Raw genomic sequence first — 23,097 nt, forward strand, 5'->3', positions numbered from 1 at the left:
GGGCATAAGTGATCCTGCTGCCTCAGCCTCTGAAGTAGCTGGGACTACAGACGCTTGCCCGCTGTAGAAAATTAGCCACCACGCCTGGCTAATTTTTCTATTTTTTTGTAGAGATGGGGTCTCGCTCTTGCTCACGTTGGTCTCGAACTCCTGACCTCAGCGATCCTCCAGCCTCGTCCACCCAGAATGTTAGGATTGTAGGCTGGCCTAGAATTTCATTTTATATACTGTTCTGCAACTTGTTTTTTTCTCATAGCAGTTCATCATAATCTTTCTTATGCTAATATATCTAAATCTATTTTGTTCTTTTGCCTTATTTTTAATATTTGTTTAGTATTCCATTATGTGGTTTTTTTGTTTTGTTTTGTTTTTTTGGTTTTTTTTTTATTCTGTTGCCCGAGCTAGAGTGCTGTGGCGTCTGCCTAGCTCACAGCAACCTCAAATTCCTGGACTCAAAGCAATCCTCCTGCCTCAGCCCCCAAAGTAGCTGAGACTACAGGTGCCTGTCACTGTGTCCAGCTAATTTTTCTATTTTTGGTAGAGACGGGGTCTCGCTCTTGCCCAGGCTGGTCTCGAACTCCTGTCCTCAAGCAATACTCCCCCCTTGACCTTGCAGAGTGCTAGGATTACAGGTGTGAGCCACTACACTGGGCCAAGACCCTCCTGTCTCTTAAAAAAAGAAAGAAATGTACTTGCCTAAAGATAGATGATCCCTTGAGGTCCTGTCCAGCTCTGAGGGCTATGATGCCAGGCATCTGTCCTGGGAAAAATTTGGACTGTATTGTTGCTGAGATCTTTTCTATTTCTAAGATTCTGTACTTCTAAATTATGGTTTGGGGCTACTAATTTCCATTTTAGATGAATTAAATTTAGAAAGGCAACAAAAAAATCAACCTTCCTTTCTCTCCTTGAAGCCTCCCTCTGCTCAGGCCTCACTGATCTGCCTCGTCTGAACTGTTGTGTGTCTGTTTTCGGTAATACCCAGGTTATCCCTCCATTGTGGCTTCCTGTGGTTAGTCTGTCTCCCTGCCAAGAGCAGACACTCTCATCACCTGCCATAGGGCTGGTCTTGTCTCTTTATCACACACTACGTGGCTCTCAGAGCCTTCTAAAGGGCTTTTGTGTCTCTTCTTGTTTTCTTCTCCCAGCACCTTTCTTGGGTAAAAAGAGTAGGCAGTGTTATTTTTACTTGACAGACTAGTAAACTGAGGCCCACAGAGGTGACACAACTTGTCCAGTGTCCCTCAGTAGGTTTTCAACAGAATGAGGAAACAGAACCAAGGTCTTATGTCTCCTCTTTTGCCCTCATTCCAGATGTTATGTCCTGTCCACCGCAGACGAGGTATTGACTTTGTCACTACGATCATCCAGGTGAGTGTCTGTGTTGTTGGGACGAGGAAGGGAGGAGGACCCACGCAGAGGCCTGAGGGGAGACTGCATCTGTCTGACAGAACTTTAGGCTTCCCACCTTTCTTCTCTGTCATCACTTTGCACCCTGAGCCTCTTCTATCCAAAAAGGCTGAGAACATTCAGATTGCTAAAAGAACCCTGTCTACTCAGGCTCTTGTTTCTCAGGGAAAGGTTCGGACATCCAAATGTGAGTGTCCAGGGTTACAGGATGGTAGTCCTGGTGAGGGACCACCAGGATTCCCATAGTGGGGGTCAGTAGGGCACGAGGGGGATTGGCCTGAGGTCAGTTTGCTCCGTGGTTAGAAATGATGTTTATAAGGCCAAAGTTTTAGGTTTGACCTCTCTCTGCCTTGATCCGCCACTCGCTATTTCTGCATAGCTGGCCCGTGAACATACGCCCCTGGCCTGACAGGACTTTGGAAAGAGTAGAGTTGGGCCCTGAAAGTTACAGCCCACTGACTGGTCCAGAGGTGTATTTCCACATGCACAGTGTGATTATTGCAGGTATCTTGGGGTGAGGGTGGGACGACGGGGGTTAAAGGTATGTGTATGTAAGCCTTTTGTTCCTTTAGAACAAACCCAGAGACAAAAAGCAAAATAGAAGATCCGGAGATTAACTCCATCCAGGACATTAAGAAAGGGCAGCTCTTGAGGGGCTACGTGAGGTCTGTCCAGCCACACGGCGTGCTCTTCGGGTGAGTAAGGTGGGGCCTCACGGCCTGGACCCAGACCCAAGCACCTTCCCTGGGCCTGTCTTGGTCTGGCATCCACGGCATCCCTCTTTGACCGAATATGAGGAGAGATTTTAAGAGTTTTAAAAATTCCAACTTTGTAAATACTTTTTAAAAAGTTTTGAATTACTAGTTTTTCTTTGGCATTTTGAATATGGCATTTCCATCGTCAGTTTTAAATAAATTTGAATGTTCTCTGATGTAGTGTTTGATCATAGTTTATAAATGTTCTGTGAAATCACCTAATGTCCACAACAGCAGACACTGCAGCCTTCTCTGCTACTGTTTCCTCATTTTCTCCTCCTCTTCCCAGCAGCTTGTGATTTACATATGGTGGTGCTACGACGTGGGGTAGAAACATATCCTCAGTCATGGCTTCATTATGCTTGATCATTTTTCCAGTTTACAAAGTCCACTTTGTCCTGCCGAGTGCCAAGACCTTATGTCTGTCGTAAATCCTTGTCGCAGTTTGGGTCCCTGTGAAGGGGGAGTCACTAGGCCTGGCTGGAATTCTGTTGTTGACTTTGTGACCACAGGACTCTTGCCTCTCTCCTTTCAGCCTCGGCCCCTCGGTTGTGGGTTTGGCCCAATACCCACATGTCTCCCAGTACAGCCCGTCCAAGAAAACCCTTTATAACAAATACCTCCCCGAAGGGAAGTTGCTCACAGCCAAGATCCTAAGGTAGGTGTCCTCTCTCTCGCTCTCACTCCCATATGAATCAAACCCCTTTCTCTGGGAGCCCTGGGAGGAGATTTTGAGGTAAACGGTAATGGAATGGCTTGGGTAGTGGTGAATGCCATAATTCAGGTGAATGAAAGACCTTTGCCTGGAGCCTTCTGCCTCAGCCCCTGAAAACAGATGTGGCAACTCATCTCTGCTGTTGGAGATGGAGGAGGGGGCATCACACCTGCCCCCTGTATTTTCTACTAAGCTTGGAGAAATGTGCAAATCATTCCTAAGAATACTGAACGGATTCCCAAGGCAGGTGGGGCAAGGCCCAGAACCATGGGCAGATCAGGAGAGAGAAGGCCCGGGCTGCCTGCGGTGCCCTCTGCTTTGCACGTTGTCTTCACTGCCCCCTCTCTTGTCCTGTCATAGCCTGAACCACCAGAAGAACCTGGTAGAGCTGTCGTTCCTCCCCAGCGACACCGGGAAGCCGGATGTGTTATCTGCTTCCATGGAACTGCCACTTTCAAAGCAAGAGGCGAGGAAAATAGAGGCTGAGGAGAGAGACCAAAAAGGAGAAGAGAAGAATCAGAAAAGGAAAGAGAAGAAGAGCCAAAAGGGGCAGGCAGAGGCACGGCTGTCCAACAAGGAGAAGACGCAGGGCAAGCGGCTGCGGACGCCCGCGAGTGAGCGGGTGAGCCCCTCGGGAGGGTTGTGCCTCACCCCGCCGGAAAAAGGAGCGTTGGTGAAGCCAGCCTGACCTCTTGGAGTGAGGGCAGCGAGCGTTGGGGGCTGGGCTCTGGTGGCACGAGAGGAGCAGAGGGAGGGTGTCGCCTGGGCTGTTGGAGGACACTCCTGGGCATTCACCCACCTGTCACCTTAGGAAAGAGTGAATAAGAAGGCAAAGAGAGCTCGTCTGTCAGAGGAGGATGACAGTGGCATGGAAGTGTATTATCGGGAAGGAGAAGAGGAGATGGAAGAGACGAATGTGCTGCCCAAGGTGAGGGACGAGGTTGAATGGAGCGGGGAGGCTGCCCTGGGCCTGGGAGGAGCTGGTCCGTCTTCAGCCCCATCCTCTTACCTCATCTCCTATGAAGTATGAACGTGAAGTGGGGGGACTGTCAATTTCCTCTCTTCGTTGTGGGCTCCTCGAGGGCAGGGACCCTGTTCACACAGAGAGCAGGCTGCATAAAATAAATTCTGTGAATGTTTATTGAGTGAAACTGAATTAAATTAGAGGTTCAGGCAGATAAAGAGGAGGCTTTAGCCTATCTTAGCCCACGTCCTCTGAAAAATGAGAATAAGACCTGAGCTGAGAGGACTGGGTATGGCCAGCTCACACCCGCCGGGCAGGGCTTCCCGGACTTCAGGTACTCGCATCCCTGCCGCCCTTAGAGTTTTTGTCATATCTCTGTCCCAGCTCTCCTGATGTTTTATGTGTTTATGAATACGTATATTTTAAAAGTTTCTTACCTAAGTAAATTTATTTACAGATAACACTGTTATGTTCCCGCTATAAAGCTTCTCCAGTGGGCTGGGGCCTAGCTGGCCTGTCTCTGGGCATGGCGGGGGGTCGTGCTCCTCTAGGTGGGCTGGGGCTGGGGATAGGGAGCAAGCTGAGCCACGTGCTTTCCTCAGCGCCTCTGTGGTCCTCCAGGAGAAGCCAACCAAGCCAGCAGAAGCTCCCCGGCTGCAGCTGCCCTCGGGCTTTGCTTGGAACGTGGGCCTAGACTCTCTGACCCCGGCCTTGCCACCTCGAGGAGAGAGCTCAGACAGTGAGGAGGACGAGAAGCCACACCAAGCCACGGTGCTGTATTTTCCAGGGCTTTGTCCTTTCTGCAGGGCCCCCTTGGTGCCAGTCTCCTGTGCTCTGTCCTAGCCTGGGTAGGGAGGGCGAGAGGTGGCGCCCAGTCCCAGGCCAGGGGGTATGTGCAGAGCCGTGGACTACCCTGCCAACTTGCAGCTTTCACCACAGACTTCCCCTGGGTTTGAGGAGCACATTATTCACTATTTTCTGCCTTCCGTAGCAGAAAAAGAAAAGCAAGAAGGAAAGGGATTTGGAGAAACAAAAGGCAGAGAAAGAGCTGTCCCGCGTTGAGGAGGCGCTGATGGATCCCAGGCGACAGCCGGAGTCAGCAGATGACTTTGACCGACTCGTGCTGAGCTCCCCCAACAGCTCCATCCTGTGGCTGCAGTACATGGCTTTCCACCTGCAGGCCACGGAGATCGAGAAGGCCCGTGCTGTGGCCGAGAGAGCCCTTAAGACCATCTCCTTCAGGTTAGGCTTTGCCTCCCCTGCCCCAGGGAGGAGCCTTCAGATGGGAAGCCCATGTCGCCCCAAGTGCTGGGCTGGCAGGGTTTGCCTCCTGTGGGTCATTTCCTCCCAGGCAGGCCGGCAGCAGTTTGGGTGGCTGCCACCAGGGGCCCGTGGGTTCCCAGGCTCTCTCTCATAGGTGTGGCCCTCTGTGAAACAGACCTGCTCATTTATATTTTACAGTCTTCACTGAAATAGCCACGGGTAACCTTTACAAGAGTCCCTACACTTAAGTAAGGTACCCAGTCTGGAGCAGAAATAGAATAGGGAAAACAACTCTCTATGTACCCAGGTGACAACCTTCTAGGTGGCCATTTTCCAGGCAGAGAGGAGTAAGTTTTCTGAAGCCTACTGAAGAGGGACGGCAGTCCTTTGCTTCATTCTTAGTTTTAAGAGAGAATCAGACTGAAGATTTTGCTTCCAGCCCAAACCTCAGGCCTATTTGAGATGTAGTAAGCTTTCTTCCCAGGAATGGAAGCAGAAACCAAGGGAGCCTCAGAGCCAGCAGTCGGCCTGGGAGGGTGGGGTGTTCCTGATGCTGTGTGACCTGCGGTAGGGACAGGCCTCTCAGCGCCTGCGCTCGGGGGTGGGATCTGAGCCCATGGATGGGGCCTGCGAGGAGGAGGTAGTTCATTGACATCCCCAGACGGGGCTGGGAGGCCTGTTGGGCTGAGTCTATGGAGCTCATGTGCTGACTGCTTTCCCTCTAGAGAAGAGCAGGAGAAGCTGAACGTGTGGGTGGCGCTGCTGAACCTAGAAAACATGTACGGCTCTCAGGAGTCCCTGAGCAAGGTCTTCGAGCGGGCCGTGCAGTACAACGAGCCTCTCAAAGTCTATCTGCACCTGGCTGACATCTATACCAAGTCAGAGAAGTTACAGGTAGGAGTCTGGGCCAGGTGGTCACCTGCCAAAGGGTCCTCAGCCTCTCGTGGATGGACTCCAGCAGTCACAGCAGCAGTAGTCTCAGAGGAGAACCCCGGATTCTGGGTCCAGTCCTGCCCCAGGCTTGCTACCTGACGTCTGCGCCCTGACTTCCTTATCTTCCAAGTGAGAGAAGTCATTTCTCCACGTCCACCATGGCGCTGTGGGGCTGATGTGAGGGAAGCAGTGGCTTTGGAAGTGAAGGGGTAGCGGACCCTGGTGTGTATGCCTTGGGCTGCTGGTGGTGCATTACAGACAAAGGGGACGTCCCAGCCCAGTGTCCCCTTTTCTGTCCCCTGTCTCTCCCTTGTCATCCTCACATCCTCCTAGTCTGGGACTCCCCTTGCTATGGGCGCAAGCATAGTGGGGAAACGCCCCATCGTTTGGTGCCTCCCTCCCTCCTCCTCTTGGGTCTCTGGAACGAGCCCTACATAGTGATTTAGGGTCTGTGAGCCCAAGTCTAGCTTCTTGTGAGCATCGCTGCCTGTCTTGGTTGTTGTCCCCTCTGTAGCATCACGCTCTCATCAGCTTACCTGTCTTTTCTCACAGGAAGCCGGTGAACTCTACAACCGGATGCTGAAGCGTTTCCGGCAGGAGAAAGCTGTGTGGATCAAATACGGCGCCTTTCTCCTGCGGAGGAGCCAGGCCGGGGCCAGTCACCGCGTGCTGCAGCGCGCCCTCGAGTGCCTGCCTAGCAAGGAGCGTGAGTGCCCATTCCCGGTTCCTGAGCACGTGGGGATGGGGGGGCTTCTCATCCAGGGGCGGCGCTGCTTCTCAGTTAGGAAAGCCTCGTGGAGAGTGCATAGCTATCTCTAGCATAACAACGCGTGTTACATTGCGTATGCTAGACTGCGAAAGATGGAGGAACGAAAAGCAATCGGCAGTAATTCTTTTGCCCCTGGGACCCTCCACCTTTTCTGGGCCCAGAGAGTAGGGTGTCTGCATCTGTGTATTTGGCCCTGAACCCACCCCACTGTCCTTTTTGGGCTTTGTCTCTTTTGTCATAACCTAGGTCTTGAGACCCAAGAGCAGGGAGTCAGACTCACTGCGTCCCTGCTGCACATCGTGTTGTGGTGAGGGAGTCTGTCTGCTTGTTGGGTCTCTGAGCATCCTCTCCCTGCAGACGTGGATGTGATTACCAAGTTTGCCCAGCTCGAGTTCCAGCTGGGGGATGCAGAGCGGGCCAAAGCCATTTTTGAGAACACGCTGAGCACCTACCCAAAGCGCACAGATGTCTGGTCGGTCTACATCGACATGACCATCAAGCACGGCAGCCAGAAGGAAGTCCGGTGAGAGGGGAAGACAGACGAAAGCTGAACTCCCCGGTGATGGTTGGGGGTGGGGTCATTGGCAAAGCCGATGATTTGTAGCCCCACAGCAGCTCCCAGCACCCCCAGGTCTCTTACTCAATGTAGAAAAACAGCTTTGGCGTGACACCCCCGGTGTAACGACATTCACTTTTCCAACTACTTTTTCTGCCCCAAAGGCCAGCCTCTGGTCTGTGTCTGGAACCATTAGTGGGAGGGAAACTTGGATTCCCTCCTCACTAACACTGTGCCTGGCTCTGGTCAGCGAGAACTTTCACAGGCGTAATCTCACTTGTCCCGGCATCCCCACAAGGCAGGGAGGGTTAGAGGTGGGTAGACTTGTCCTGAAAGAACAAGGGCCCCACCCACTCTCTTTAATAAGTTATAAGCTGAGCTTTTCTCACCGACCCATACCTCTTTGTGTGTCCCAGTCCAGTAGCTTTGTCCTGATTCACTGTGTGACTTTAGGCAAGTAAGTCCTTTAACGTCTCCAGGTGTCTGTCTGCTCTTCTGGAAGTGAGGGTGGTGGTGCCTCTCCCTGGGGCATCATGGGGGTTCATAATGGTAGTAAAAATAAAGGTAGAAGTGGGAATCCTGGATGACAGAGGCCTTGGCTCCAGAGCCCAAGAGCAGGTGGGTGAGTGCTAGCCAAGTGTGTGACCTGGGCCTGGGAGGTAAATGCTGCCCTGTTCCTCCTCACAGGGACATCTTTGAGCGGGTCATTCATCTGAGCCTGGTCCCCAAGAGAATGAAGTTCTTCTTCAAGCGCTACCTGGACTATGAGAAGCAGCATGGCACGGAGAAGGACGTGCAGGCGGTCAAGGCCAAGGCCCTGGAGTATGTGGAGGCCAAGAGCTCAGTACTGGAGGAATAGGGACAGGCTGGCTCCTCCAGGCTCGGTCAGCAGTGGGCCAGCCGCAGCTCAGTGCCTGGGCACTCGGAAACCTGTTGCCTGAGGACTCTATTCAAGTGCTGCTTTTTCTGCAGCATCCCTGGGGAATCCTGTCAGGGTGAAAAAGAATTCGAGGCTGCTTTTAATTCCTCTTTGCTTATTTTAAGTCCCAGTTTATAACATCCTTTCCCTGTTCTTGTGGCTGCTCAGTGGTTACAGGCAACAGCCCTGGGACTCCCATAAAAGCCGAGTGTCCCTCCTTCAGGGGAGTCCCCTGGGAAACAAGAGCGGATGGGCTGACTCCCAAGGATCTCGTGATCAGGGCCATTTTGTCCCTGGCAGGCTATCGGTCCAGCCAGAGGGGGCTGGTAGGGTTCAGGGAGTGGGTCCCCACCTACGATCTCAGAGTCTCTGGGCCTCCCTCAGCCTCAGCTCGGCGAGTGCTTTCACCCTGCAGTGGAGGCTGTGAGGCCGGGACAGCAGGACACAGCCCAGAAGGGAAAGTTGGGAAACCTAGGCTGCAGAGGACAGCCACAGGCATAGCTTAAACCGCTGATGATGTCTCAGCCCAGGCCACCTAAACTCTCTCCATCTGGTATATTCCAGAGTTCTTGGAGGGTAGCACAGGCCCAGCTCTTTGTTGAAGCCAGTTCTTTTTTGGCTTAGCTCTGAGGGAATTAAAAGTTTTCTCTGGCAGAGCCCTAAATGTCCCGAGAGCTTTTCCATGGGAAATGACTGAGTCATATGCCAGGAACGTTTTGGAGATGGTGGAGGTAGTAGTGGGGCAGGGGTGGGAGGAAGGAGGAGCTGGGGCTGGCCTGGGTAGTAGCACTGGGTTACACTAGCTAGCTCTGTGAGTGCAGGATCTTCTGAGGCTAGAAATTTCAAACTTCCTCTGAGCTTCCCTCTGAGAAAGGCCAGGCCTCATCTGTTCCCCAGACCAAATCAGACAATCAAATCCAAATGCAAAGAGATCAGCCCAGGGCCTTGTCCTGTGTGTGACACCTGGAGTTCTCTGTACTGCTGCCACCTCTGTGGCATTTTAGTCCCGTCCCCTCCCCTCCCACAGGATGTGGGGTTTGGGCCTGGCCCCGTGCCCACCAGCCTGCTGTCGCATGGCCCATTCAATCATGCAGACACCAAGCTGGTCCCTTATAGTAAGAAAAGCTTTATCAAAAATTCAAGTGTACAAAACAAGGCCAGAGGCATCCACCGAAGGGCAGCTTCCCAGTGGCGCACTGCTGAGCTGGGTGTCCCTGTGCAATTAGACACAAGTTAACTGCACAATGTACTGTGCAAGGAGCCTGCTGGTGACTTTCACTGTGACCTGGACCTGCCAGCTGGGGCTTCCCAGCTTGGAGTCCCAACGGTAAAAGATCGTCCACGTCATAGTGAATGAGAGACCAGTTCTGGGAAAGTCTTTTCCCCAAGCTGTTGACCAGGTTGGCTGGCGGGAACAGGAGGTGGAATTTCTTCAGGTCAGAGCTGACGACATTGTCTACTGGATCTCTCTGCACCCTGGATTGCCTTGTGTCCCTCTCCCCTGGCCTGTTTGCCCGAGAAGCCAGTTTAGGGGGAAAAAAATCCCCTTCGGATGCTGGTGTGAGCAGGCAGTGGGGTGTGGTTTTGGACCAAGCAGTGCAAAGCTCCCGGGGAGTGGACCGCTAGGAGGCCAGCAGGGCCATCTCCACATTGTCAGGGGCCGCGCCGTTGCCCGCCAGCCCCTGGGCCCACTTGTGCAGGCGGCTGTAGAGCGGGAGGCCCTGGTTCTCCCGGTACAGATAGACGCCGGTGATGGCGTTCCACTGTGGTCGTGGCTGTGTCCCTTCCACTGGGAAGTTGGCAACCAGCTCCTCGTCATCCTTGTTGAGCGCCACGAAGCCGAAGAAGCGTCGTACGTTGTTGGCAGCGAGCACGCGCGAGTGCACCTCCGCCGTGCGCTGGAACAGCTGGTCCTCGTTGGCGCGGTACTGCGCCCAGTAGGCCTCCTGGCGGTAGCTGAGTGGCGAGCAGTAATGCTTGAGGCACTTGGTCAGGAACACCAGCACTGCCACCACGCCAATGAGCAGCCACCCAAAGAGCTGGCCAGAGAATGGGCAGGGTTCAGGAGGGGTAAGGAGCTGCCCCAGCCTGCCCACCCCAGGGAGACGTGGCGGGAAGAGCAGATGCTGCCAGGGAAGCCAGCCCCTCTGGCTGCTGGTTCCTCATTCCCTTTAACTCGCACCTTCCCTTCCCCTGTTCTTCGACTTTGCCTCCTGCATTTCCTGCCACTCCTTCAACCCCAAGGGAGCCTCTCCCTCCAGCCATCATCTCGGCCCATCCAAATCCAGCTCAGCCTGCCAGGCTCAGATGCCACCTCCAGGAAGCCTTCACAGGCCCCTTTGGGAACAGTCCTGCCTTGCCTGAATCCCCCGTGGCCCGGTTCCTGCGACATCATCACTGTCTGCCTTGTTTGGAGGCCACCCGAGTGCCTGTCTCACACACGTGCGTGGCTATGAGCCTAGTGAGGGCGAGGGCAGTCAGGGTTGTCCTTGTTTCCCCATTCACTCCTGTACACAGGTCTGTGGGCATTCGAGCAGCATTAAATAAGTTTTATTGATAACCTTCCATCTCTGTTTCTCTGTCTGCTTTTGTTTCTTGTTTCTTATGCACCCGAGAGAAGAGACCTTTTAAAAAATCTCATGCTCCTCCTGTCTCTCCCTCAGCTTCTCTAACACTTCGGGCTCAGGTTTCTGCTGCTGCCCAGGTCTCTTCCCTTGCCTTCTGCCCCCAACCAACCTCCACTCCTTCAGAACTTGGCTAAGGCCGAGGCCAGGAGCAGGGCAGCAGTTGCCTCTTCCTGACTCTCAACACCTCCTCCTGACCCCAAGGCCTCCCTCGACATCAGCAGTGCTTGGGGCTGATTCAGTGCTGGCTTGGGCCCTTCTGGGCTGGGAAGGCATTCATCCCAGAGCCACCCGCGCCCCACTATCAACTCGTGGCCCATCCAGATGCATCTGAGGTGGCGTGAAGGGGCCATGCCTCGTATGGCTGGAGTAATGGGCTTATCTGTGATGGGGATCAAGGCTCAGTCTGAACCAGGAGAGTATTCCTTTAATGTTTAAAACTTTTTTTTTTTTTTAAAGACTCAATGTCTCACTCTGTCGCTCAGGCTGGAGTGCAGTGGCATGACAATAGCTTACTGCAGCCTTGAACTCCTGGGCTCAAGCGATCCTCTCACCTCAGCCTCCCAAGTAACTACAGGTGCATGCCACCATGCCTGGCTAAGTTTTTTTTTGTAGAGATGGGGTCTCTATGTTGCCCAGGCTGGTCTTGATCTCCTGGCCTCAAGCAATCCTCCCACCTCCCAAAGTGCTAGGATCATAGGCGTCAGCCACTGTGCCTATCTATCCAGCCTCTCTGATTTGGGACTGGCATTGACCCTTGCCCCGCCAAGCAGTAACCTGTAGGTTAACCAGCTCTAATCCCTGATGCCAATAATGTATTGCTTTCCCAGAAAACTCAGCCCCTGAGGACCAACTCCAGTTTTAACGCTGGGCCATCCCAGCACCTCCTGCCAGCCACCACCTTGGGAAGGAAGAGCTTCCCCTTTACAGCCCTTACCTGGGACTCATACTTAAGCCTGCGGCTGACCTCCTCCCGGAAGCCTGACAGGTTTGCAGGGCCCTCGCCGCAGGGGAACCTGGCCAGGATTTCAGTGGCGTGGGCTGGTGGGAAGCCTCCTTCTTCGGCTGTGAGTGAGGAGGGGTCCACGAACTCACTGAGAGCGCAGACGTAAGCCTCACCGCGCAGCAGGGAGATGACAGACCAGGTAACGGGGGCCACAGCCGCACGGCCCAGGATGGAGCTTAGAAGGAGGAAGTTGGGGGCAGCCGAGCAGTTCTTGGCCCTCCGGTACTGGCACTCGGCGACTAGGTTCCAGGTGTGGTTGTTGAGGATGATGCCGATGAGGAAGAGCGCCAGGGCGGGCACACCGATGGCTGTCAGCCCATACAGGTAGTTGCGGGCCGGCGAGCAGGGGCAGTGGAAGGCCACGACCGAGAACAGCTCCTGGCTGCCCACTGTGCCCAGCGCCACCAGCCCGTTGAAAATCATCACATCCTTGCTCTTGAAGAAGAGCGACAGGAAGCGGAAGTTCTCTGCGATCAGGGCAGCCATGGTGACTGGTCAGCTGGGGGACCGACTGCAGGAGAGGGGGCAGGAGGAGCGGGACTGATGGCTCCTGTGGGGCTAGGAAGGAGTGCGGGCTGGTGGACAGCTGAAGGCAGGGCACGGCCGGGCCATCCTAGCCCGACTGCAGCGGCCGGCCTGGGGCTTCCTCCTGTGGAACAGCAGATAAATGTTTGCCTCGGAAAACGGGCATTTGAGGAGGATGCTAGTGTGGCCAGGCTGGGAGAAAGGAAGGCACCCCAGGGACCCGGGGAACGACGGTCGCTGCTGTTCACTGAGCTGGTACCACGCGTTGGGCCCTTTACATCCTCGTTGAGCTATGACATCCCTGCTCTACACAAGAGACGGTGAGGCTTCCTGAGGGTGGGTGCCTTGCCAGGGTCCCGTATGAGTGGCAGAACCGAGGTTCGCGCTTGGGTCTAGCTGCCGCAAACACTTTTAGGTTCTTTTTGCCACCACGAACCTCTCTAGGGGGAGGGGCCAGGAACGCCCTGTGCTGTTAGGGGACGTGGGACACTGACGGGCTTTCCCTCTGGAGTCCAGGGTGGTGCTAATGCGCAGAAGGGTCTGGGACTGCTTGGAAGGTGCAGCCCCCGTGGGTGTCCTGGGGGACAAGGCACTCGACTGGATCCTGTGGTGGGGGCCGGGGTGGACACAGCAAGATGCCGGCACTCCTGGAGCTCACAAGGACCTTTTCGTTTGGGGGACCTCACAGTCTGAACTGGTCTAGGAGGCTCTGGCTTTCCACATACTTCATGACTTTTCTCTGGGCCTCAGTTTCCTCATCTGTGAACAAAAGGATAAATCCTTCTGTTCCTTGCTCTCTTCCCAGGGATGTTGGAGGGAAAGAAAAGGAATAAAAGATGCCTGCTAATCGTCCTGTGTGTGACACCCTCCCTCTCTCTCGCCTGTCAGGTCTTCAAGGTGGGGATGCTTCCCCAGCCTGCAGAGATGGGGGAACTAAGGCCTGCAGGGAATGAAGTGCCTTGAGGCCAAACATGGAGGTGTCCGGGCGGGACTCTGACCGCAACCCAGTAGCCCTGGGAAGTGGGCAGGGTGAGCCTGAGCTCAGTGAGTCCTCCGCTTCCTCTGTCTCCTACTCACCTTGCCGGGGCCACCTACGAGAGCCCTGCGAACGAACCTCCTCTTCCTCAGCCCTGACCCTTTTCCTCTCCAGCAGCTTCCCAGTGGACCCCATGCCACAGAGCCTGGGACCACCCAGCCCGCCAGCCACAGGAAGCTTTGATGAGAATGAATCTGGAGCCTGCTTGGCCTTGGTCTGGGCTGCAGCAGGCTGGCACCCTGCCAGGAAGTAGCTGTGGCCCCAGGCTCCTGCAAGTTGAGCCTCAACTCCCTTCCCAGGCTCCACTCACACAAGCCTGAGAGGCCAGGGTGTGGCCCCACATTCTTCTTCTCATCTGGTGGATGAAAAACAAAAATCCTCAGGCCAGAAGAAGCCAGGGAGTGGAGGGCTGGGTGGGCAGCAAACACGGGGGAGGATCTGCCCGTGTTCTTCCTGTGCTTCATCTCCACACCGCCCCTGCCGGTCTCTGCCAAGCCGGCCAGACGGGCAGCGCCATGTGGCCATGTGGGCTCCAGGAGGAGGAGGAGGAGGATCATGAGGAATGGGGGTGGGGGGAGGAGGGTCTGGGGGAGGAGGATAAGGAGCAGGGGGAGGAGGAAGATCACGAGGAGCAGTAGGGGTGGGGGAGGAGAACTAGAGACCCAGGAGGAGAAGGAGTCTGGCTCTTCCCCCACTTCTCAGCCCAGGGCTCCAGTCTAACTCCCTGGAAAAGGGCGTTTGTACTATTGCTGGGGATGAATGGGTTAAAGGCAGCCCCATCTCCCCTTCCTCTTCCCTTCTTGGCTTCTAGGCTCCTAATTAGCTCCCTGTGGGGCCCAAAGTGGGGCCCAAGATGCTGGAACAGGGTGAGTGTCGGGCAGAGGATGGACCAGACCATCTTCTGAGACTTCTGCCCCTGTTCCCCAGGCCAGGGCCGGCCACACCCAGACCCCCGAGCGAGCGGGACCTCCAGCATCAGTCAGGACTGGAGACAGGGGGCTGGGGGAGGGGTAGGACTCACCCTACCCAGAGTGGAGGCCACAGCTGGTGGGGGGGCCTCTCTGCCCAGGACAATCCTTCTGGGCAGCCTGGGACATGTGCCCCTGACACCTGGCGTGCCCCAGGGAGGACCCCTTCCTTACCTGGGGCCAGCTGCAGGCACCTGTGGTCTTGGCTTCCTCAGGGCTGGGCTCTCCAAGTGGCCTCCAGGACAGGCGGCATCGGGGCAGCTGCACCACCCAAAGTGCCTGCCACCCAGGCTCCCGGCTCCCTCCCACTTTTCTCTGCACAGGAGCTGCCGTTGGAGACCAGCGGGGCCTGGGGCCGGTGGCGTCTTCAGACGGACGAATTTAACTCCAGAAAGAGAGATGCAAACAGTGGGTTGGCGTGCGCGACAGCGGGTGGAAAAACTGCCTCACGGCGCCAGGCAGGGGAGGGCGGGCCGAGGGCGGCGCGAGAGGAGAGGAAATGGAGCTGCCTGTTCTGCAGCCGCTGCGTGTCCCACCGACCCGGCAGGCTCTGGGCTGCGCCCGGCCCTCCTCACCGTCCGCCCTGCCCCAGACCAACCTGGCTGGCTGCGCGCCAGTTTCAGGAGCACCCCCCTGCTTGACCCCGCCGGGCAGAAGCTCTTGAGGAGTCCCTGGCAGAGTCAGGGCAGAGGTGCCATCAGAATAATGCTGACCCCTGGCAGAATGCTTGAGGCCAGGGCCCCCTACCGTCTTCTGGCCCTTCTTCCCTCAGAGCCGGCCTGCCACTGACTGGACAAGCTGTCCCCAGAGCCAGCTCTTCCATCCATGGTTCGGCTAACTCCTGGGAGCCGCTTCCAATCTCTGCAGGGCGGATCATTGAATTCAGGAGTCCAGGGATCCTCTGAGGCCTGAGGCAGAGCTCTGTGGGTGGAAATTACGAGGAGGCGGGTTTCTGAAGGAAGCCCTGTAATAATCAGAGCTGCCCAGCCTGTCCCAAAAAGTGGTCATGAGCTCCCCATCTGTGGGAGTGTGCAAGCTGAGGCCGAAGAGTCACAGTCAGGAACGCTGAAGAGGAGAGTCCTAAGGACAGGCTAGGTGACCCCTAGCATTGGGGGAGAGGCCCCCCGGCTCTGTCAGCTCTGCGAGGCTTGTGGTTCCACGATGGCAGAACTGCTGAGTGACATGCTGGCCTCCCTGCACTGGGCTTGTCCACGCGTGGAAAGGAAGGGAAGGGGACCAGTGTGTGTCTGTTTTTTTTTTTATTATTTGTTTCTTTCAGATCACACCATGTGCCAAACATGGTCAAGGATCCTTCCTAAACGTTATCTCCCTTCATCCTCACCACAATCCTGAAAAACAGGTCTTTAATATCCTTGCACAGACAGACGCACAGATCAGAGAAGTTAGGTGACTTGCCATAGGTCCCACAGCGCTGGCGTTTGAACCCAGATGTGCCTGGCCCAAAGTTCTGCTCTTTCCTTCGCTTTGTGAAAGGCAGAAATTGATAGTAAAAAAATGTACTTTGTTTTGTGTGAAACAGAAACGGTTCTAAATTAAAAAAATGTGTTCTCTTTAATTTTAACTAATGCCATTTGCTTCTGTAACCGTGCTTGCTTTTAGTCGTTAGTCAAATATAGTTAATCAAAAAAAAAAAAAAACAGGGCGGGAGTAACTCCATGACAGGCTGAACTTCCTAGAGTAGGCCTAAGTCTCAGTCCCCCTCCCCAAACGCAGATCAGAACTGGCGCCTGTGCGAAAATTAAAAATCCTGAGGCTTGGGACCACCCAATCAGGGGTCAAAACAATCCTCCACTTTTAAAGGAACCAATGGACAAAAGGGGAAAGGGGATGGTGGGCTCAGCGTATCGTATGCCACCGGTGTGTCATGCGCAACCAAAAGTATAAAAGCTTGACTTTTACCCTGGGGCGGGGTCCTGGTTCATAGGGAGGCCACTGCGTTCGTGCTCTGGGACTTGGACCCTAGCTCGAGCTAGCAAATAAACTCCTTTGCCATTTGCATCCTCGGTGACTCTGCTTCTCTGTTCCTGGGGCTGAGGGGAACCGGTTCTTACATTTGTACCTCCCAATGCCTCTGAGCTTTCCCTTCCCACTGGACGCCCCCACCCACCAACACACACCTTGTTTTTGCTGACAGAATCCTCCCCACCTCCTGGAGGGACGCCCCCCTGAGCCCACCTTGGCTGACAGGGATGTGACCTCCCCCCCAGTAACTCAAGGGAGGGAGACTGGGCCTCAGGAGTGGGAGGAGGGAAGGCTGGATAAGGAAAGATGGGAACCATGACCAAGATCCAGATGAATTCTTAGATGGTGGGACATGTGTCTCAAAGACATCTGGGGGCAGTAAGAAGATTGTACCTCTGTTTCCTCCTCCTCGACAAAGATGGTGGCCTGAGTGTTTCTGTTCCTTATGTGTCCGCTCCACCCGGGGAAGGAGGAGGGGCCCTCAAGTTCAGAAATCGACTAGCACATTAGCCACCGCGTGCTGAGTGCCCACCCTGTGCCACGTGATTTTACACACAACCACTTCATGGGGAGGGGCTCTTATCCTCCTTGTGCGGATGAGGAAACTGAGGCATGGAAAATGAAGCAACTGGCCGAGGGACACAGTTTGTAGTTGGTAGAGACAGTGTCTGACCCAGTTCTGTCCCACTCTAGCTGTTTCCGCTCTAGCCAGCACCCTCCGCCCTCATTCCCACCCGGGGCAGAGCCTCCCAGCACTTTACAGCCCCCTCCCCGGGGCTGGGGTCTCAGAAAAATGGAGAGACCTTGGCGTCTGTTTCTAACTTCTCCAGCCCTGGGGATGGTCTGATTTGCCCCTGAGACCTGGAAGTGAGGCGGGATTAGGGTGGCCTCCCAGGACACCTCCACGGGAGGCCTTTTGTGTGTGGTGCTCGATAAACGTGCAGTCCCCCTGGACAACTGTTGAGTGACCTCCACAGTGACCACACGCCCTCCACATGGGCTTCTGCCACATGGACCTAGCTTATGGCATCTTGTCTCATCACCTGTCACACCAGGTGTGTCACAAAGGTGAGGCCGTGTGTCACGTCCTTATGGCCTGCCTTGGCCCACTCAGGAGACTCTGGCCACTGTGAGAGGGCCCCTCCTCCATGTGAGGGCTGCCGCCTCCTGCTCCGCGAGCCCTGAGCACAGGGAAGAGAGACCCTGAGAGTCTGGGGCAAGAGTGGCCCCTGGGGCAGGGACGTCTGCAGAAGCTGAGAGGAGATAGTGAACAAAAGATGAAGTCCCCGCTCCAGAAGTGGCCTGAGAGGTGCTGGGGAGGCGGGAGCCCTCTGTCCCTGAGCCTCCAAGTCAGTTCTGAACCCTTCTGAGGAACACTGCTCACGGCCTCGCTGCCCCGGGCCGTCCAGGGCGGTGTCACAACTGGAGCAGTGAGGTGCCCTTCCAGCTCCAAATTTCCTGCCTCTAACGCACAGGTGAGGTCCTGGGCGTGTGGCTCTGCTCCGGGCCTACTGCCCAGCACCTAAAGCCTTCGTTTGTCCGTCTGGTCTGAGAGTCTGGTGGCTGTGGGCTCAGACCCCCACCGCCTCCTCAGCCGGCCGGGCTCACACTTTGCTGAAGTAGATGGCCACCTCCTTGCGTGGGGGCCGGGGCCCGCCCCCCGCCCAGCCATTGCCCAGCAGCGGCTCCTCCTGGCCCAGCCGCAGGGGTGGTTTGCATTTGTGCCAGCTGGTGAGCAGCCTGTTCATGGTGCCCCGGTCCGTGATGCCGCGCAGCTTGTCCCTCTCCTCCTCTGCACCGTCCACGGGGCTGGCGGCAGCCGAGGCAGGGGGCGCTACAGCCAGGGCCCCGTGGGCATGACCCAGCTCCAGGTCGTGGTTCATGGCCTCGAAGAACTGCTGGATGCAGACCTTGGCAAACGCCTTGGCGTGCTCCGTGCACGTCTCGTCGAAGAGCTTGCGCTCGATGTCGATATAGTGGGACCAGTACTTGCTCTTGAGGAAGGCGGCCTGCGTGAAGCAGGGCCGCACGGAACGCACCATGAACGCCAGCAGCGTGGTCAGCAGCACGAAGGACCAGCCCAGCGCCTGCGGGCAGAGGAGAGAGGGTCAGCAGCGGGCACCAGCCTCCTGCCTCAGCCTGGCCAGGCCCCAAAGCACTCTCCATGCCAGGGCCTCTGGAGCAAAGGGCACAGACTGGGCAAGTGACTTTGCCTCTTGGCCTTCATTTCCTCATCTGTAAAATGGGCACAGAGATACCCCTCATGGAAACAAAATCCTGTGAGTAAAGCCCCCGCTGTGTTAACCGGGCACCCCATGCATAGGAGTTACGTGGGCAGACCCTGGAGTTAGGCTGCCTGGGCTTGAATCCTGTCACCCCTACTTACTGGTTGACCTGGAGCAAACCTGACTGCTCTGTGCCTCGCTTTCCCCACCTATAAAAGGGGACTGGTGATAGCACCTATCCCACAGGGTTGCTGTGAGGACTGAATGTGATAACGGAGCACGGTGCCTGGTGCGTAGAGCTCGGTGACTACCAGCCATCACTGCTGTGCCTCTTTCTTCAGGAAGCCACAGTGGCCCATCCTCCTCTGAGTCCTGTACCTCTCCATCAGCTCCTGGTACTGTCACCAGCACCAAGCGAGCACCTCCCCCATGTGGGCTCTGAGCTGGGCCTTCAGCGGTCACAGGGACAAATGAGACACACACTCACACTCTGCGCTGAGGAGCACTCGGTGCTTGGTGCTGGCTCCGCTCTGCCAGTGACTCACTGTGAGGCGGGGTGGGGGGCAGGACGCTCCCACAGCCTGCGCTCCAGGCTCAGGCCCCAGCTGCACAGAGAAGCGTCGGGAGATCAAGATGGGGGATGAGGGGCCGGGCAGGTCACTGCACAGCCGACATGGGGTGAGGCGCTGCAGAGCATGTGCGCAGGCTGGAGGCACCCCGTGCTGCCTGAGGGGTGAGTGCACGCCTGGTGGGGCTGGATCTTCTGATGTTTCAAGTGAAACTGGAAATCTGATCTTTATGGAAAATTTCTGGTGTTTAGACGATGCCTACTGATTCTAAAGCCGAATTTAGAATTCAGTCTCTGAAGGCCAAATGAAACATGTCTATGGGCCAGGCAGCCTGCGGCCTCTGGGGCCCTTTTAGCTTATGATGCGGCTGTTTTAGGGTCGGGTAGAGGGACAGTTGCCAAGGCCCTGAGGCCTGGGGTGACGGCCATAGGAGAGGAGGCGCAGGTTTGGGAGCGAAGGAAGCGCGTTCAGTTTGCACACTCGGCGTGAGATTCACCAGGGCACCTGGGTGCGCTACAGGCCTCGCGGGAGACAGGCCCCGGCTGGAGAGGGGGAGCCAGAGGTGTCGGACTTGCCCGGGCAGAGTGTGCAGCTTCTCCAGCCGTTACAGGGCAGGCCAGCCCCTGTCCCCTCTCCCTGACAAGCGCCTGGTCCACCGGCTGTGGGACATGCTGCCTGGGTGGCCCTCCCCACCCCTCACTGACTGGAGGGGAGGCCTGAGGGGCTCATCGGGTGAGGGCTGAGGACCTAGGATGTGGGATGGGGCTGGGGAGGACCCGCCTTTGGTCGTGTCCCAGCAGTGCACGGCCCTCACCCACACGCACCCTTGCAGGGCACCGGGACCCTCACTCGCATCCCTCAGCAGGGAGGCACCAGCTGGGGGCATTTGCCAGGGAAATGTACCCAAATGGCCCAGCCACCCACTGGCCTCACGGCTGCCGAGGCCTGGAAGAGGGAACGGATGCAAATCCCCCAGCTCCGAGCTCAGAGGGGAGGACGGAGGATATGGGGTCCACTCCGGGGACCTTAGGACAGGGACAGGCCTGCTCTCGGGAAGCCTACAGACAGGGGGCCACAGCACTTCCCCAGACGGCTCTGCCTTCATTCTCCATGGGGAAGACGTGCCCCACCCCTTGGGGCTCCTTGGAGAGGGAGCCCCATCTTGAGAAGTGGGGGGACAGGGCCCTCCCAGAGGGACGCTGCTCTGTGGGGGCGACTCAGCCCGAGACCGTGTGGGCCCCTCACCTGGGAGATGCAGCGCAGGTAGCGCACGGCCACCTCACGAGCCAGCAGCCAGTCGCCGTCGTAGATCTCAGGGCAGGGCACCCGGGCCAGCAGGCGGGCGAGCTCAGGGGCGGGCAGGCCGGGCGCCAGGCTGCCGTTGCCCAGCGCGGCCACGGGCACGGCAGTGCAGAAGGCACAGAGGAAGCACTTGCCGTCAAGCAGCGTGACGGCCACCCAGACGACGGGCGCGATGAGGGCGCGCTGGGCCATGGAGCAGAACATGTAGCGCAGCACGGCGGGGTCCTTGGCGCGGTGGCCCGGCGGCCGCTTCCACTCTTCAGCCAGCATGGACACGTTGTTGTTCAAGACCAGGCCGAGCAGGAAGAGCACCAGGGGTGGCGCCAGCAGGATGCCCGCGCTGTAGGCTGCGTTGTAGCCCGGCAGGCAGGGGCAGTTGAAGTCGAAGGCCGAGTACATTTGGGCACTGGCCAGCGCCATGATGCCGCAGATGCCGTTCATGAAGGACTCCTGGTTGGACTGCAGGAACTGGAAGATCATCCGGAACTTGTCCATCGTGCCCCCCACGGGGCCCCCGTGGCCCCTTGCCACCTCACCGCTGCCTCAGAGGTAGCCCGGGCGGCCCACCCTGCCCGCCACCTGCCCACCTCATGACTCCGGCCCTCCTGGCTGGCACGGGCAGAGCTCAGGACAGCGGCTGAGGTCACTGTGGCTTTGAGGAAGCTTCTGGTCAGGTGCCGGCCGAGAGGGCACAGCTTGGCCAATCCTGTGGGTGCAGCCGGGGTTGCGCCCTCCCTTCCCCTCCGGGGCTCCTCTCTCTCCACAGCCGCTTTTGCCTCTGGTGCTAGGAAACCGTGAGGGCCACACCTAACAGGGACCAGCTCTCTGGGAGTGTGGGAGGACGGAGGGAGGGAGGGAGAGGACGGCCTTGAACACAGGCTGGGAAGATACGTCTCCAGCACGGCTGGAGTTTGGAGAGTCCAGGCTGCTGCAGGGGCCTGAGCTTCTGACCTTGTCCCCTGGGCTGCCAGGGAGCATGTCGCCCACCCTCCTTCCCTTCCCGGTGGGTCTTTCCTCCCTGTGGCATCAGGATCCCAGAGGGTCCCTGCATCAGACGATGGTGGTACGGTGCTGCGGTGACGCTAGTGCTGCTGGTGCTGGGTACTGGTCACAGTGGGGGTGGTGTGAACGCAGACGTGGCACAGGGTAAAATGCCTGGGCTTTGGCGTCAGGAGACTTGGCCTTGACAGGTTGCCCGGGCAGGGAGCTGCAGGCTGGCAGTGCAATGCCGGTGACCCGCGTCCGCCTGCCTGTGTCTGTGTGTTTGTGGGCTGGGGATGGCAAACCCTTCCTGGCTCTACCTCCTACCTCTGCTCCCCCTGATCAAAACATAACAGGGGAGGTTCATACCTGGAGCTTGGGCCTCCAGAGCATCTGGAACCAGGCAGGGGGTGGGGGGAACCGTTGGGAGGGTGGCCGTAAAGGGCTCCCTTGGATGCCTGCAGCTCTCCCAGGAGGGCGGGTCAGCTCCAGCCCTTGGGTCAGGTGGCTCCTGTCTGGGCAAAGGGCTGGGGCTGCGGCAGAAGCAGACCCCGGATAGGACGTCTCTGTGGGGCATCTCCATGTGTGTGCCCATGTGTGAGCTCACTGTGGCTTTGGGCCTCTGTGTCTGTGTGCCACGTGTGTGTGTACCCACTTCAGTGGTCTTTGTGTCTGGGCGTCCCTTGTACGACTGATAAGAACCAGCATTGACCAAGGCTCGCCCTGTGTGGAACCCTCGGCCAGGCACTTTACGTGCATCTCCTCGTGTGACCCTCCTGCAGTCCTGTGGGACGGGTACTAGTGTCCCCATTTCGTGGAGGTGGAGACTGAGGCTCAGAGACATTAAGTCATTAGCTGCAGGTTACCCAGCTTGGAGTGGAGGAGTGCAATAGGCTGGTCCTCTCATGGGGGTGGGAGCAGGAGGGGTCGGGAAGTTTTTTTGGCTTTTCTCTTCCGGTTGAATCAGGTTCTCCTGTTCTACTAGTGCAGGTGGAAACTCCAGTGTGGCATGAAAACAGGATGCAGGTGGGGAAGGATATTTCGTCCCTCAGCTGCCAGGCTGGGCCTGGGGCCCCTGAAGCCCCTAGGCAGGTGGCCCCTGGAGGATACTTGGCAGGTGCTCCCCAGGGGGACACTGATAGGTGGACAGCGGGATGAGGGAGACCCAGCAAAGGAGGTGACTGTCCTTGGACGTCTACTGCAGCAACACGTGCCTGTTCCACGAGGGGTCCGAGCTGCTGCGGAGCTTGACACACAGCCCCCAGTGTGGTGGGTGGGGCTGGGCTGGGCCTGGGCCGGTGCAGGAAACCAGGAGGGACGGCTGCAGGGGGCCACCTGGAATCTCTGCCTTGTCTACTGCACACGCTCCCTGCTTGTAGATGACGTGCCCTTCTAGTGCTGCCCACGCTGGCTGCAGGGTGCCTGCTCTAACCTCACATACGCGCTCTGCAAATGCTAACTGCAGTGTTGTTTTAGAATACTTGATATAACACGGTTTGATTGGATTCTCACCCATTATTCTTAGTACCATAAGAGTTTTGGTTACAGTTGTCACTGAGAGTAAAGGACGAGCGTTAGGGTCTTCAGATACCAA

The 23,097-nt window shown here is 56.8% G+C and overlaps 3 protein-coding genes across 3 annotated transcripts in view; 1 reads left to right on the forward strand and 2 right to left on the reverse strand.

Annotated features, from left to right (window-relative positions):
- PDCD11 (programmed cell death 11) overlaps positions 1–8,392 on the forward strand; it is an 80,413-nt gene extending 72,021 nt beyond the window's left edge. The window contains exons 20-30 of the mRNA XM_012661636.1: positions 1,315–1,371; positions 1,983–2,105; positions 2,701–2,823; positions 3,241–3,502; positions 3,692–3,808; positions 4,466–4,615; positions 4,836–5,086; positions 5,833–6,001; positions 6,593–6,746; positions 7,167–7,332; positions 8,053–8,392. Coding sequence (XP_012517090.1) covers positions 1,315–1,371; positions 1,983–2,105; positions 2,701–2,823; positions 3,241–3,502; positions 3,692–3,808; positions 4,466–4,615; positions 4,836–5,086; positions 5,833–6,001; positions 6,593–6,746; positions 7,167–7,332; positions 8,053–8,224 — 1,744 coding nt within the window. The 3' untranslated portion in view covers positions 8,225–8,392. The remainder of the gene's footprint in view (positions 1–1,314; positions 1,372–1,982; positions 2,106–2,700; positions 2,824–3,240; positions 3,503–3,691; positions 3,809–4,465; positions 4,616–4,835; positions 5,087–5,832; positions 6,002–6,592; positions 6,747–7,166; positions 7,333–8,052) is intronic.
- An 89-nt stretch (positions 8,393–8,481) lies between these two features.
- Positions 8,482–12,400, reverse strand: CALHM2 (calcium homeostasis modulator 2). Its single transcript, XM_012661757.1, has 2 exons — positions 11,846–12,400; positions 8,482–10,323 (listed from the first exon to the last, which is right to left on the reverse strand). The coding sequence occupies exons 1-2, from the start codon at positions 12,398–12,400 to the stop codon at positions 9,907–9,909; spliced, it is 972 nt and encodes a 323-aa protein (XP_012517211.1). The 3' UTR covers positions 8,482–9,906.
- A 5,630-nt stretch (positions 12,401–18,030) lies between these two features.
- On the reverse strand, positions 18,031–21,156 carry CALHM1 (calcium homeostasis modulator 1). The gene is made up of 2 exons (XM_012661691.1): positions 20,466–21,156; positions 18,031–18,513 (listed from the first exon to the last, which is right to left on the reverse strand). The coding sequence occupies exons 1-2, from the start codon at positions 21,015–21,017 to the stop codon at positions 18,031–18,033; spliced, it is 1,035 nt and encodes a 344-aa protein (XP_012517145.1). The 5' UTR covers positions 21,018–21,156.
- Positions 21,157–23,097: the final 1,941 nt, after the last annotated feature.

This window comes from Propithecus coquereli, unplaced genomic scaffold (assembly GCF_000956105.1).
Source record: "Propithecus coquereli isolate 6110/MARCELLA unplaced genomic scaffold, Pcoq_1.0 Scaffold73, whole genome shotgun sequence".
In the NCBI taxonomy this organism is placed as follows: domain Eukaryota; kingdom Metazoa; phylum Chordata; class Mammalia; order Primates; family Indriidae; genus Propithecus; species Propithecus coquereli.

Excerpts from the sequence above, each read along its gene's own strand:
- CALHM2 (XM_012661757.1), bottom strand. The coding sequence starts at position 12,400 with ATGGCTGCCCTGATCGCAGAGAACTTCCGCTTCCTGTCGCTCTTCTTC. Across the intron at positions 10,324-11,845 it reads GGCTTAAGTATGAGTCCCAG|CTCTTTGGGTGGCTGCTCAT; the intron begins GTAAGGGCTGTA and ends TTCTCTGGCCAG.
- CALHM1 (XM_012661691.1), bottom strand. The coding sequence starts at position 21,017 with ATGGACAAGTTCCGGATGATCTTCCAGTTCCTGCAGTCCAACCAGGAG. Across the intron at positions 18,514-20,465 it reads ACCTGCGCTGCATCTCCCAG|GCGCTGGGCTGGTCCTTCGT; the intron begins GTGAGGGGCCCA and ends CTCTGCCCGCAG.